The following is a 15106-nucleotide window of genomic DNA, read 5'->3' on the forward strand; positions in this document are numbered from 1 at the left end:
TTACCTATTGTTCCGTTGACGAACCGTTGCAAGTGTACATTCAATCGGTAAATCTTTTCGAAATTCCAACAAATCGGGAGGAGTTTTATGTTCGACCGAAGGATCACACTTTCAACGGTACCTCAATCTTATCAGTTGTCGCTATTAATTATCATTAGTTAGTGCTATTGCTATTATTACCACTATTATTAGTTATCGCCATCGATTCTTGATGCGAGCCTACTATCGATCGGCGAGCAAGGTAACCGTTTCGATCGCTTCTCGTCTCTTTTCGTGAAAACGAACCACTATCTTATCGCGAATTATAATTGACGATTAACATCGATGGTCAATCAATCAAACGAACGATCTATATATAAATATATCAAATACGGATAGTCCAAGAGACGAGAAGAGCGTGCGATTAAAAATATATTTCGAAGAAAGGTTAACATCCGGAATGCGATAACGAGCTGAAGATACAAAATTTCTATATAATCCACGATCACGTCGTCGAACACGAGTATCGTCCAAAAGACGTTCCTTTCGACAACGTCGTCCTGGAAACGAATACACTTTCGAAGATGCCGTATCCACAAGAATCCTCGAAGCGCCGCGTACGTAGTGAGCAGCGTTTACAATTTCGATTTTCGGAAATGGTCGACGCAGAAAAAAAAAATAATAAATGATAAAAAAAAAAATAAAATAAAATGGGAAAAACAAGCTGGTAAACAATCCTGAAAAGAAGCAATGTGAGAAATATAAATATATATAGAGCGAGAAATAGAGAGATAGCGAGAGAAAAATATAACGAAACGATAATTCAGCAGTCTCTTTCGGTTACGAGCAAGTTCCGCATTGTGTAGGATTTCTCATTAAATGGTTCTATGTATGATGATATACATGTGATGCAATATCTAGGAGAAAGAGCAACGTTTTCGATGATTGCGAGAAACGATGAAATGAACAATCTAAAGAATTTTAGAAATCGCGAGAGCCTTTTTTGCGTAAGTCTATTCAAAATACAACAACAGTCTAGGATCCAACAACAAAGGCGTTTTTTTATTCTTTTCATCATCGTTACGTTCGTCAACGAGTGCTTCCGTGCGACGGAACCACTTCCGGGCACACGCGGAAGAACAAATCGAAATTTTCAAACTCTTACCGTGCCACCAGCGTCAACCCTTTGCGACCATGGTGGGCAGTGTTCGATGCGATTAACTACTTTTGGTATCGGAAATTAGGGAGAACAAAGTTGAAACCGTGTATACCGGAAAAAGGAAATGTTCTTGGAGAAGCTTTTCCCTCGATTCACGCTTCTCATAGCATTTTTTTCGTCGCGAGAAGGTTGCGGTTGTTTCGTCGGAAAAGCTTGTTCAAAATTTTTTCATGAAAATTTCTTCCAACTATCGTTTGTACTCCAAGGGAGCTCTGTTTCGTCGGAGCGTCTGCCCCAAACACGATTATATCCAGATAATATTTCACAATCGCCGCTCGAAAGCACGCGAAAACGCTTAAATTTAATCTTCCGGTTGTTCGAGCGACCAGTAACGCAGGCCACTTTGAAACAGGGCTGCCGAATCTTAATTAGACATATCAAAACGATATAAATTATTTTCAACTGTCTAGAAGTAAGAGAACGTATATCCTTTGAAAAAGGACAGCGCAAGCAGTGTTTCAGATACTTGCAAGTAGATACCATTGAACACTGCAAAATCAAATGTTTTGCAAATAATAGTGTAATCGCGAAAGGAAGAAAAAAGCAACCATATGTTATGTATGAAAAGTGTTTCGGGCTTCCTGTAAAAAGCGTACCGGTTCGTTTCAACGAAAGTTCCTCGAGACAGGGTCGGTTTCGTGTGAAAAAATAATCCCCGTTTCTGGAAATCAAAGTCGCGAAACCGATCGTCCAAACGAAGCGCGGAACGAAATTCTTTCCGCGCGGAGAAACACGTCCCGATGACAAAACTAAAATAAAGAAGATTGTTGTTTAGCGAAGTCTTGAAGCTTTTGTTTGGACGAGTTTGTACGCGAGCCGAGTCAGAATTAAAGCCGTTCGAGTTGTCGAAGAAGAAACTTGACGAAATGCAATCGAACGACTGTAAATATACTATAACGTGAGGTAGAGTAGAAAATTAAGCGCGTATTTCCGGTGAAAATTTTGTTCTGGTTGCGAGCGCCGTTGGAAGCTCGTCGATTCTGGAAGCACGCGATTGGCCAGCCGAAAATTTCATGTCTTTTCGATGTTAAAGGCAAAAAAAGGCTGATGTATCGCGACAGCGATTATCGCTAAAATTTTGAATGAAAGGTGTACGATCCGAGTGTGTTGAATATTAAAATTACGAGAAAATGTGAATATGTGATACGTGAGAGAAGCGTGCAGATATATCGAGCAAATGGAAGAGAAAGAATGAAAAACGGAACGTGTGATAATTTGGTATAAATCAAATGAAAGAGTGAAAGAGAGGGAGAAAGAGTAAGGAAGTTAAAGAGAAAACGAGCACGAATGAGAGCGTGTGAAAAACTAAACAAAATTTTACTACCAAGTGGACTAGAATCGCAACCGATGGGCATTATTAAGCGAAAATAAAATTTTCGGAGCGTTTTTTCGACAAAGAAAAGCGTCCAAAATTGTACCTATTTTCATTTTATAAATTATATATATATATATGTATATGTATATGTATATGTATATGTATAGATATACGACGACCTAAACGATCATTATTGTGAAGATGTAACGCGAAAGAAAGAAAGAAAGGGCGGGAGAAGTTGAAGAGAGATGATGATGAAGAAGAAAAAAAAAATTATTGTATCTATATTCGGAGGTGATCGATGATGTATTCGAGTCGTGATTATTATGATTATTATTATTATTATATATTATGATTATTGTGTATAGTTAAGGCGAAAATGGAATTTTAGACGAAATTATCGAACTCGAAGTATATAGGGAGCGCGAATAGTGAGAGAAAGAGAGAGAAAGCGAGAGAAAAAGAGAGAATGAAAGAGTTGCGAGAAAAAATTTTTTTTTCTACGGTGATTGCACACTGTAATTGTCGGCAGGTAACAAAAGTCCCCCTCCCCTCGAGCGAAAATGAGCAAAAAGATAATGAAACAAAACGATAACTTTTCGGCCATTGGAAAGGAAGGAAAAAAAAGAAAGAACAGAGGAAGAAAGGTAGAGAGCACATGCGACGAAAAAATCAAACAAACATCCGTTTCGACACAAACGCATAATAGAAGCAACAATAGCAGGCAATAGAGTTTGGGTTCACTGGAATGATTTCTTTGTTTCCGATACACATAGAGAATTTTCGTAAATGCAAAAGACAAACGACTCAGATCCTTGGTTTCTTTTCGTACGACCATCAAAAGCAGAGATAAATAAAAATAACAAAATAGCCGATGATACAAACGAATGTTATATAATATATCTATATATAAAGATATACATATATGTATGTATGTACGCACGCATACGTACATCAAATGCAAAAACGCGAACGCGTACGCGATGTGCTTCCTCGTTCGTGACAATGTCGCCCGATCAAACATCCATTTCCGACGAAATCCCAAATGCTCGTTAAGAAACATCCCCCGGTTTTCATTTCAACCTTTTTTCACCCAACCAGAAGTGGAACCACTGAACAAACACGATTCGAAACCGCGAAAGGGCGCATTGTCGCGTTCCAGGACGAGCAGAGGAGGAGAGGCGACGGAGACGAAAAAGAAAAGAAAAAAAAGAAAAAGAATAAATAGCTCGGGCAGTGAGAGATAAAGAACGGAATTCGATAGAGAATCGCGTTAGACGAGCGCGACGAAATCGCGGAAATCCAGATCGAACTTCGGTTTCCCAATCGCGCGATCGTAGGCGACTGTTATCGATTTTCGACGCTCTCGGCACCGCGGAAAATGTCCCTCGGTCGACGAATTTCGGACGGTTTCGGAGAACATTAATCAGATAAAAAAAATCCTTGGAAAAGATTCGGTCAAAAATAGGGTAAAGCAAACGTTGGTCGCCAAATCAAACAAACGTCAAAGTGAAAAAAAAAGAAAAAAGAAAAATAGAAATAGGTCCGTTGACCGGAGGGGGCAACATGTAATATAGAGCCTTCTGTTTTCACCGCGTCATATCCATTTTCCTTTTAATTAATTCTTTCCTTCGATCCTTCTCCCGAATCCTTACCATACGTCGTTATTCACCTACACCCGCACCCACCCTTCTCCACACTCCTCAACCACCAACGGCACACCCACCTCTCAACTTCCAAATCCACAGCCACCCCCTTTATAGTCCCTCCACTAGCGAACCGATTAACCAATGTGAGTGAATGTGTCAACACGTGCTACAAGGAAAAATAGCGGATTTCAAAGAGGATGTGGCGGAAAATGCAAAATATTTAAAAAACAAAAAAAAGGGTATAATAATAATATCATAGAGAAAGCGTCGAGCAAACGATCTACGACCCGGAGGAAGAAAAAAATCGATCGATCGGAAAAACGTACACACACACACATTCGTCGGACTGTGTAGGGACATTTTGCATCAATTGTGTAAACACGAGACAGAGGGAGAAAGTATGCGTGTGTGTGAGAGAAAGAAGTCGAAAAAAAAGGCGAGAGAGAATGCGCGTGTGGAAGAGCGAGAGCGAGAGGTAAAGAAGAGACTAAAAGAAAAAAAAAAAGAAAAAGCGCGAGCGAGAAGAATAAGACGACGGAAGCTAAAAGAAAAAAAAAAAAATGTATGAACGAACAATTGATACTGTCTTCGTTTTTTAAGGTCGTTTCTCCGTTCGACACGCTACTATATGACTATTGACATTTGTCATTGGATTATTACCGACGACGATGAATTGTCATTATTATTATTATGAAACTATTGCTATTATTATTATTATGACGAATGATTATTATTATTATTATTAACATTTTATTATTGACATTATTATCACAATTTATTATTGCGATGATGATTATTGCGATTATTACTATTGTCATTATTATTATTATGATTATTATTATTATTATTAATTATTATTATTATTACGTGGTACAATAAAAATTTAATAAGCATTCGACGTGTACAGGTCTTGTGACTATCACCATCTCCCTTCCTATCGCGAACATATGCTACAGATACTCCAACGGTGTTCTATTTGCTCTTATCGTTTCCGACTTTAATACCACGCTGACCTCTCTTACGCGCGAAAATAACGATAACTGTTATTGGTGGCCCGGTATCATGAGAGAAAATATCAATTTATCGCGAGGCCTTCCTTTATCGTTCCTACGTTACAACATCTATAGTACACCAGATGCTTGGGCAACGTTTCTCGAACAACAATCAGGAGCGCACCGGTAAACAAACGCGGCTCAAAAAAATATCTCGAGTTTCGGGGAAACATGAAAATGAGCACGTCGAAGAATTTACATAATTCGTGGACGCAAAGCAATTTCCAGAAAATTTCTCTTTCTACTCCTCATCTCTTCCATCATTGATTACTGAAGTAATAGATTCGAAATAACCGACATGCATACGCGTATTTCATAACGTATCGTGTACTTATCGAAATAATAATAGCCTGTGTTCATCGAACAAATTATAAAATCGTATTTGCGTCACGAACACAACGGCTGATTACCGAATCCGAGTCTGAAATATGCCTCGTGTCAACGGGGTCATCGTGGTAAGCACCATTTCTGCTTCGACCGGCATTCTTCTCAGTACACGAGATACCGGTACCAAGAAAGAACGATGCTTCGTTTCGGTGTACGCGGCCAGCCAATTTGCTTGGACAATATCGAGAAATGTTTCGAGACGATAGGAGGCATACGGGAATCGTCTAATTTCGCTGCGATCTCGAGGACCAGCGCGAAACACGCCGTCCCAAAGTGCCGTTCGAGATGTTTGATCGATTTGAAAGCAAACGGAACCGAATGCCGTCGTTTGTCGACGACCACGCAGGCGCCTGAGCCAAGGAAAACTAGTCTGTACGATTTTCACGTGAAAAATCGAGGTAAGAATCGAGAAATTACTTTCCACGCTGACAGGATCTGTCAATCGTATCTTTTTCAGGTAAAATGGTCGATTTCTCGGGTTGGTTGTTACCAGTCCAGTATCAAGAAGCGATAGCTGCATCGCATCAACACACGAGAACGTTCGCGTCGCTTTTCGACGTCAGTCACATGATGCAGACACGAGTTTCCGGTCGCGACGCCACCGATTTCTTAGAATCCCTAACTACCAGCGATCTGAAGAACCTGAAGAACGGTTGCGCGGTTCTTACGGTGTTCACAAACGAAAACGGGGGCATCCTCGACGATCTGATCATCACGAAAGACGACGAGAGCACATACTTCGTGGTATCGAATGCCGGAAGACGGGCAGAAGATTCTAATTTACTGTTTCAACGACAGGTAAACTTTCCCAGTGAGTTGAAAGAAATATGACGAATTTCATTTTCTACAACTATCCGATGTCATTTTCAGAAAGAATTCAGAGCCCAAAAGAAATCAGTGCACCTAGAGTTCTTAGATCCCGAGGAACAGAGTTTAGTTGCATTGCAAGGACCTACCGCAGCATCGGTTCTACAGTCTATATTAAAAATCAATTTGAGTTACTTGAAATTCATGAACAGCGTAGAGACCGAACTGTTAGGGAATGAAATCAGAATAACTCGATGTGGATACACAGGTGAAGATGGTTTTGAGATCTCTATGCCGTCTGAAATTGCACCTCAACTGGTGGAAACGATCTTAGCAACGTCTGACACGAAACTGGCCGGTCTAGGGGCCAGAGATAGTTTAAGGTAAATCATTTACGAGTGTTTAATCTGTTCGCAATTAACAATTACTACGAATGTTTGTAGACTAGAAGCAGGCCTTTGCCTCTATGGACACGATATCGATGAAAATACAACTCCAGTCGAGGCTAGTCTTACTTGGCTAGTAGGTCGGTACAAAACCTCCATTATTGCTTTATAATTAAAAATTCAATGATTAATAGAAATATTTCTATTTCTAGCCAAGAGAAGAAGAGCAGAGGCAAACTTTCCAGGTGCTCAGAGAATACTGTCGCAGATCAAATCGAGCCCTAGTAAAAAACGAGTAGGATTGACGATAGTACACGGACCGCCAGCTAGAGAGGGTGCGTGTATATTAACACCGGAAGGTGAACGGGTAGGTAAGATCACATCCGGTGGCCCTAGTCCAACCCTTGGACGCTCTATCGCTATGGGGTACGTTCCTACGGAACTATCTCAATGCGGTCATGGAGTATTGGTCGAAGTTCGTGGGAAAACTTACAAAGCTACCGTCACAAAAATGCCTTTCGTCAAGACGAACTATTACACTGCAAAGTGATCGATAACGCTTCTTTGATTCACCTGTGCTATTTGAAAAGAACATTAAACATTCGTTTTTACTCTCGATGATAATCAGTCAGTGTTTCTGTACAAGTTTGTAGTTGACTTCAAGGTAGAAGGATAAGCAACGAACCTCAGAAGTATTCTCTTTCAAAAACCAATATTAAAAATTTTGTTACAAAGTAACAATCGTTGAACATTGTTTTTTAATAATCACACGTCGTAAACAAGAAAACATTATACAATACTCTAACGTATAAAAGTATTTTTATAAATGAAAACTAATTATTATTTTCCTATAAAAATAAACTATATGAGAAGATGGCATCATTACTTGTTGGTGTTAAGGCAAACCTTTTTACCAACTGCAGAAGGGAACAAGACTACGCGTCGGTATGAAATTAATGCATCATAAGTATCTGCAGAAAAGGTCTGACCAGATATCGGTATTAAAGTGAACTATTTTATAAACTATTGATTCTACAGTATACTAAATTACCATCAGTGGCAAAAAACAATTTCTATATGCAACACTTTAATTACAAACTAGGGCGATTTGTTAATCTTTTAGCCCAATATACTATAATAACGTAAAAATGAAATGAAAGTTAATTAAAGTTAATGCAAAAATTAATGAAAAAGTATAACAGAAATAAAATAGAAAAGCAAACAACAAATCTCGCAGCCAATTAGCTCGTATTAGTTGTTGCATGATTAATAAATCTACCATAAAAATAATGATGCACTTATTAATTATCCACCAAATAATACGATTGCCCAGGTCTCACCACGAGGAGGTTGCCGCGTTTTGGAGACCCGCCCTACCTCATCCCATCCACCCTCCATTTATGCAAATTTCTATTTTCATTCAACAAAATCATCCTCTTGATGCACATTTGCAAAACGTTTTGACTGTTGTGCAAACGAACAACAAAAGGAGCATTATCTTTATTCACTACCTAATTTTAATTACAGATCTGTAATTAATAATATGCAATTGCATATTTTATATTTTATATGCAATTGCATAGACATAAATACTAAGAATAAATACTAGTATAATGACAAACATTTGCTTAAATCTAAAATTTCCTAATTAAACACTGCAGTGTTTAAACTTAAATACATACTTATTCAATTACCTAATCCTACCAAATCATTAATTGACAACCTGTCTGTATAATTTGTTGATTTGGTTATCCTTACCACAGTACTTCCTGAAATAAACTAAAAAAGATTAAACATAATTTAACATAATTAAATAAAGCTTATATTGACTTAACCATAGACGTACAACCCGCCTATATAAAAATCTAAAAGGATATAAACAAATACCTGTAATACATTTGCTGGTTCGATTTTTCTTAACAGCATATTTCGTGAAACAAACTAAAAAGGTTTAGGTAAAATTTTAAATTATTTTTACACCATTTTAGTTAATTGAATACCTTAACTTCCTACTTCCTATAAAGATATTTCTCTGTAACAGAAACTGATTAATTGAATCCAGATAAAGACAAATAAATTAATAGCTGGAAAGAAGATACATTAGTAACAATAAAATTTTACAAAAATCAAAACGATTGTTAATAACACAATATGAATTAAAAGCAAATTTCTGTACCAATAAAATTAGCTTCTCCGTAAGCTTGAAACGTAACATCGCGATACTTTAGTTTAAATAAAGTAGAAATAAATTTTAATAAACTATTTCAAATGAACAAATATTCCTTGAAATAATTTATCACCAATTATCACAAAATAAAATGAATATCCATTTTAAATAAAACTTTGAATAAAGTTCCATTTAAAACTTTATTGTATTTAATAATATTCTGGAAACATTAAAATCATATATTATTTAACATTATTTCCAACAACCGAATGCTCAAAATTTTCAAAATTAAAAAAAAAAAAAAAAAAAATGAAAAACCTGAAAAGAAAAGTTTGATTGCCCATAAGAGCAATCCCTAAGCAAACCCTATAAAACAAACCGAAAATACACGCAACACTAATTTAATAAATGCAAAAAAGTGACAAATTTAATAACAATCACGAATTCATTCGCAACACTAATTTCATTAATATATAATACAAAAGGCTTTCGCGTAAAGGCTGCTCCAATATACGCAACGCTAAGCTGAAAAAAAGAAAAGAAAAAACCCGAACTATAACGCAACACTACTCAAATCTACCGAATTTTGTAAAACGCAACACTAATCTAAAAGCCATTCCAAGGCTGTTCTTCTGCAGCTTGTCCATAGCTGCCTTATGAACCATGGCAGCTCCATTGGATCGTTTTTGGGCATTTCATCATTTCATATATCGCAACTCTAATGCAAAACGCGAATATTCATTATCGCAACACTAATTAATAGGGAACTCTATAAACTAATGCAAAGCAATCGCGTATTTATAAGTCGCAACACTGGGAAGCAATCGCGCTAATGTCATTCGCAACGCTATCTTTAACAGACTTGTAATTAAAATGCAAAATAAGGGGATTCTCAAACCGTGAATTTTTTATTCGCAACATTAAAGCAATCAACATCGGAGAGCAAAACTCTAAAAAATCTTAAAGCAATCAACATTGGAAAGTTAAATTCTATTTTGAAGCAATGCAAGGGAAACGCGATATTTAAAGTTTGCAACACTAAATGATAATCGCGATAATCATGCATACGCAACACTAAATTGAACCGTGACCAATATTCGCAACACTAAATTGAAAACGCGATTTGCCCAAAATCATGGGGGTCACGGGCCCCCTCTTCTCCTGAAATTACAAAACTACAACTACAGGCGAGCACAGTGACAAAGTAGTAACGATAATGATTTTCCATTCCTTTTTGCAAAAGGATGCAAAATCATTAGTAGTTCCCCTCTTGAAAGACAGTTTGTCGGGGCGCTTCGGCATATAGCCACTTCTTTCTTCGGGCGGTCCACCCACCTGAAACTTATATCTAAAGCTCGAGACTTGCAAATTCGCAAAACAAGAAACAAACAATGAACAAAAAAGAAAAATCGCGAAACTCTAATTGACACGTGGACGAAAAAGGACTTTATATAAGTCGTTGTTCGTGCACACGTGCCGTGCTCGAGCAGAACTTGTACGTTTCGTGCCATCGCGATCGCGTATGACGACTTATGAAGTCGCCAAAAATTTGAAAAATTGTACAGATAGAATCGAAGGCGAACGGCATACTCCGTTCGTATTGATTGGATCGTCAATTCTTCAAATATATTCCAGGTACAGGTTGATCACGCGAAATCGCGCCTACCCGACCTAGAGACTGTGACAACCTGTCCCGGCCCTACCTACTTACAATCTATCACACACACCAGAAGGTATACTACCTACCTACCTAACGCTATATTTAAAAAAGGCAAAATCATATTCTCACAAAAATTCATTCCACGACCCCCATACACTCCACCCGGGCGCAAGAGCCTAAACTAGGGAGAACGTCCCGGGACGCCTCCGTCACCCGAGTTTCATCTCACATCACACTCTACGGTACGTACCATTTTTCACTGAAATCGTCTGGCAAGGCTAGCAATCATTGCGTATAATGATAATTACAAAATTTAATTAACTACTTTGATATAGAATATTTCATAATAATGGTAATAATCATGGTAATAGTAATGGCAATATATAATAGTAATAGTAATGGTAATAATACTATTTGGTTTGTACGTTCATTGTACATCTTGTTGAATAAAATATTATTTCAAATTAAAAGTTAAATGAAAAACTTATTAAACCGACGCAATCCCACAGCCTAAAACCACACACACCATATGTGGAAATTACGTCGTGCACGATATACTAACACAATGCCAGCCGCTTATTAATTATTATTCTTATGAACTAAGTCATCGTGCCCATTGCCTCTACCCATCCAAGTAGCACCTGGGCACGTGAATGGGCTTTGGCAATAAACACGGAAAGGGTTAAACCTGAAAATCCTGATCTACAAACATGATTAGTACATAAACATCTAACGGGCTAATATTTCACTATTTTAATAAAAGTGACTCGACTCTGTAAATATAAAGCTTTAAGAACAAATACAGAAAAGTAACATTGAGCAACTATGACGCAAACATGGTGCACTGCTAATACCAGCTGGCAACGAAGGGTCTCACGCCCCCTAGACTTACGCCAGACGCTACATACCACCCACCCCGCCTGGACGTCGTAACGCCAGGACAGAGTGCACCCCTTCGCTAAGAACGCTACCCGCCCGTCCAACACGTTGCATCCAACGGTGTCAGATTGACGGACGCCCATAGTATAGACAAAAGGACTACAGTTTAGAATATGGTAACATATTTTCATATGTTCCGCATTCTAAATCTGCGCCTGCAAAGGCCTAGTAATGCATGGGTATATCTCCCAGAGATGGTGTTCACGGTCTTATGCCGCGGAATCCTTATAACTAATTTGATTAATTAAATAATACATAGGATTGAGATTAAAAACCAAAAGGATTCCCACCGAATACTAGTCAGTGCATCGTCATATTTACTCTCGCGTCGGAAATTTCTCGCAACACTAATTTAATAAAGGCAAAACTCTAATAAAAAGGAATTTAATGTCAAAATTGAATTTGATATTTTATTAAAAGCAAAATGACTAATTAAAAATTCTTTACAATGAAAAAAGAATATATTGTGAAAATTAATAAAAAATTAAAACATCCTCGGGCGACTCCCTCCTCAGAGTAACTTTTCAAGAATACGCAAAATGTGTTGAAATAAATCACTCTGACTTGGAAGTCTACCCGTCACGAATTGTCTTCTTGCACATAAATTGTTCATTTTTTCATGAACGTGTAAATAAGTTAAACTACTCGGAAAAAATTCTCAAATTATATTTGAATTTATAATGTACAAAATGTAATTAAATCAATGTAATAGCATCATTAATATGTATATCCAATATACATATTACATAATACTATCGATATTATATTGCTTTGAACCATCGCAATAACTAAGTATTTGACTTCTCTATTACAGACAAACTAAATAAAATTGTTTCGGTATTAAAAAATTCTAATTCCACATTTAAGAACATTTAAGAACATTTAAGAGCATTCATATATTTCAGAAATATCTATTAGAATATGTGGAATTGAAATGATATTAAAACGCGGAGTGCAAGAAGACCTAGCCTAACTAAATGAAATGAAACAATAAAAATGTTACTACTCATGGGTATGTATAATCATACCCATGGTCACTATGCTCGCCAAACAAGTATACAACCAGTAACCCGTGTCGATTCGGACCATTCGTCCTACGACATGATTGGGCACTGGAGGAACCATAAAACATGCGACTCACCGTTCGCAGATATACTCTTCGTCCGACACTCAAGAGTAGGAGGATGCCCAACAGCCAAGTAGCAGGTTGCCTTATAGAAGAAGACGGAAGTTGTGAAGAAAGCCATCAGGATATCCAGGAACTCGGCAAAATAATAAAAATTCATCTGTAACAAAACAAAAAAGAATTACGATTAATTTTGCAAATTATCAATCTTTATTCTAATAAAATTATGTATGAATTTGGATTTTATAAAATATTAGCAATAGCAATTATTCTATTTTAATAAAAAGCAATTAAATAAAGTAATAAGATACTTACACTCTTTCCTTGCGAAGCAACTGCCAAGACTCCTCTTCAGTAATGACTCCTCTTCAAGACTCTAATCCTTTTCAATAAACAAAGTTCAATATATAATTAATCATACTTAAACAACATGTAATTTAATAACGTGATTATATTTTAATTTTAATTTGCACCGAAAGCTGTATGTTATAATACATTTACTATGATTTAAGGAGAACAGATTGATTAAAATAATCAAAATATAATTAAATAATTGCAGAAGAAAGGAATTATTTGCAGTAAAATACAAAATGTTTCAATTTTGTTCTAATTTACAACAGATGCATGAAACTACTATTTAAAATTATTCAATAAAATGAAAAATTAATTATTCTTTTTCTATTAATTGATCAAAGAAAATAAAGTTCCTCAAATCTTTTCTTCCTTGATCTTGGTACCAATAATTAATTATCAAAGATGGTTACAATTAACAACCAATAAAAGTCATTTAACAATCAATTTTTAAAAAGTAATAAGAAATATTACTAATTGATTACAATAAATCAAAACCTTACCAATTTTTTACGAAATTCTGTTTCAAACCAATATGAAGTGTGATGATGTCGTATCGCATTGCGCCTTTTCAGTATCGATAAAATATCTGTAACAAATAAGAAAGAGAAATTTATATAAATAAAATTTAACCAACAGCAATAAAATTATGATTAACAAATGATCGAACTTTGTAATTTATTTAAAATATTTGAACAGATGAACTGCGCGTGCCGATTATGTATGTACGCTGAGTTGCATTGAACTTGTCACAGTGAATTTGTAGCCAACTTCACTGCGACAAGTTCAATGCAACTCAGGGTACATACTACCGGCACTGTTCGGTACTATTCGGTATTGTTCGACACCGAAGCCGGTAAACGAACAGATCTCATAATATTACGACGTACAAGGAATAACATCATTAATAAAACAATAAATTATAGGAAACAGTAGTAAAATTACTAAATGATACTAAAACATTCAGTAATATTTAAGAAATAAACGATATAAAAGGGAAAGTAATTGAGATTCTGCTATTCCAACCTTATTCTGTATTCGCGGCAAGAGCAAAAATTTTTAACTCACGTATTATTGAAGCAAACGCGGAATTAATGCCAAAAATCAAGAATCTAGACCTTTCTTCGAATTTTCTTTTTGTTTTTTGTACCTCTAACACCCGAAAGACAATTTAATTTAATATTTGAAGATAATTTAATCTTACCTATTGCAGACGCGTGCAAAACGGACGAAGCTTCGAAGAGCAATGATGCACTGCGCCACACTCTGCACACTTCAACTTGTAACCGACGAATCTGATTGGTCGAAAAGAGAGGACGCCATAATGGATGACCAATCGTAGCCATTGGTAGAAATTTCATATTGCTTCGAAGCTTTAACAGTAAAATAAGGAAAAGGTTCGTTAAAAATTATCAACGCCATATTGAAATAAAATCTCGATTATTTTTTTCAACCTAAAGCACCAAGATATAGAAAAAAAGTAGGAAAAAACATAAGATATTAGTGATTTTGAATAAATCATCGCTATAAAAGCAGAATAAATGAAGAAAATATTATTTTAATTCGTATTTATATGGGCAGAATACTTAGTCAAAAACGACGAAATTGATCATTACAATTTATAATAACAAATTATTGGAAGAATGTATTAAAAACATGAAAAATGTAATAATATTCAAGAAATAAACGATATAAAAGGGAAAATGATTGAGATTCTGCTATTCCAACCTCATTCTGTACCCGCGGCAAGAGCAAAAATTTTCAATTCAGGTATTATTGAAGAAAACCCGGAATTAATGCCAAAAATCAAGAATCTAGAGCTTCCTTCGACTTTTCTTTTTGTTTTTTGTACCCCTAACACCCGAAAGACAATTTAATTTAATATTTGAAGATAATTTAAACTTACCTGTTGCAGACGCGTGCAAAACGGACGAAGCTTCGAAGAGCAATGATACACTGCGCCACGCTTTGCACACTTCACTCGGTAACCGACGGATCTGATTGGTCGAAAAGAGAGGACGCCATAATGGATGACCAATCATAGCCATTGGTAGAAATTTCATATTGCT

The 15106-nt window shown here is 36.3% G+C and overlaps 1 protein-coding gene across 1 annotated transcript; it reads left to right on the forward strand.

Moving 5' to 3' along the window:
* The first annotated feature begins 5669 nt into the window (after positions 1 to 5669).
* On the forward strand, positions 5670 to 8024 carry LOC117604379 (aminomethyltransferase, mitochondrial). The gene is made up of 5 exons (XM_034324358.2): positions 5670 to 5999; positions 6059 to 6399; positions 6472 to 6791; positions 6852 to 6934; positions 7007 to 8024. Exons 1-5 carry the CDS (start codon positions 5738 to 5740, stop codon positions 7342 to 7344), a joined length of 1344 nt encoding a protein of 447 aa, XP_034180249.1. The 5' UTR covers positions 5670 to 5737; the 3' UTR covers positions 7345 to 8024.
* The last annotated feature ends 7082 nt before the right edge of the window (positions 8025 to 15106 follow it).

Source organism: Osmia lignaria, chromosome 7 (genome assembly GCF_051020975.1).
Source record: "Osmia lignaria lignaria isolate PbOS001 chromosome 7, iyOsmLign1, whole genome shotgun sequence".
Taxonomy (NCBI): Eukaryota; Metazoa; Arthropoda; class Insecta; order Hymenoptera; family Megachilidae; genus Osmia; species Osmia lignaria.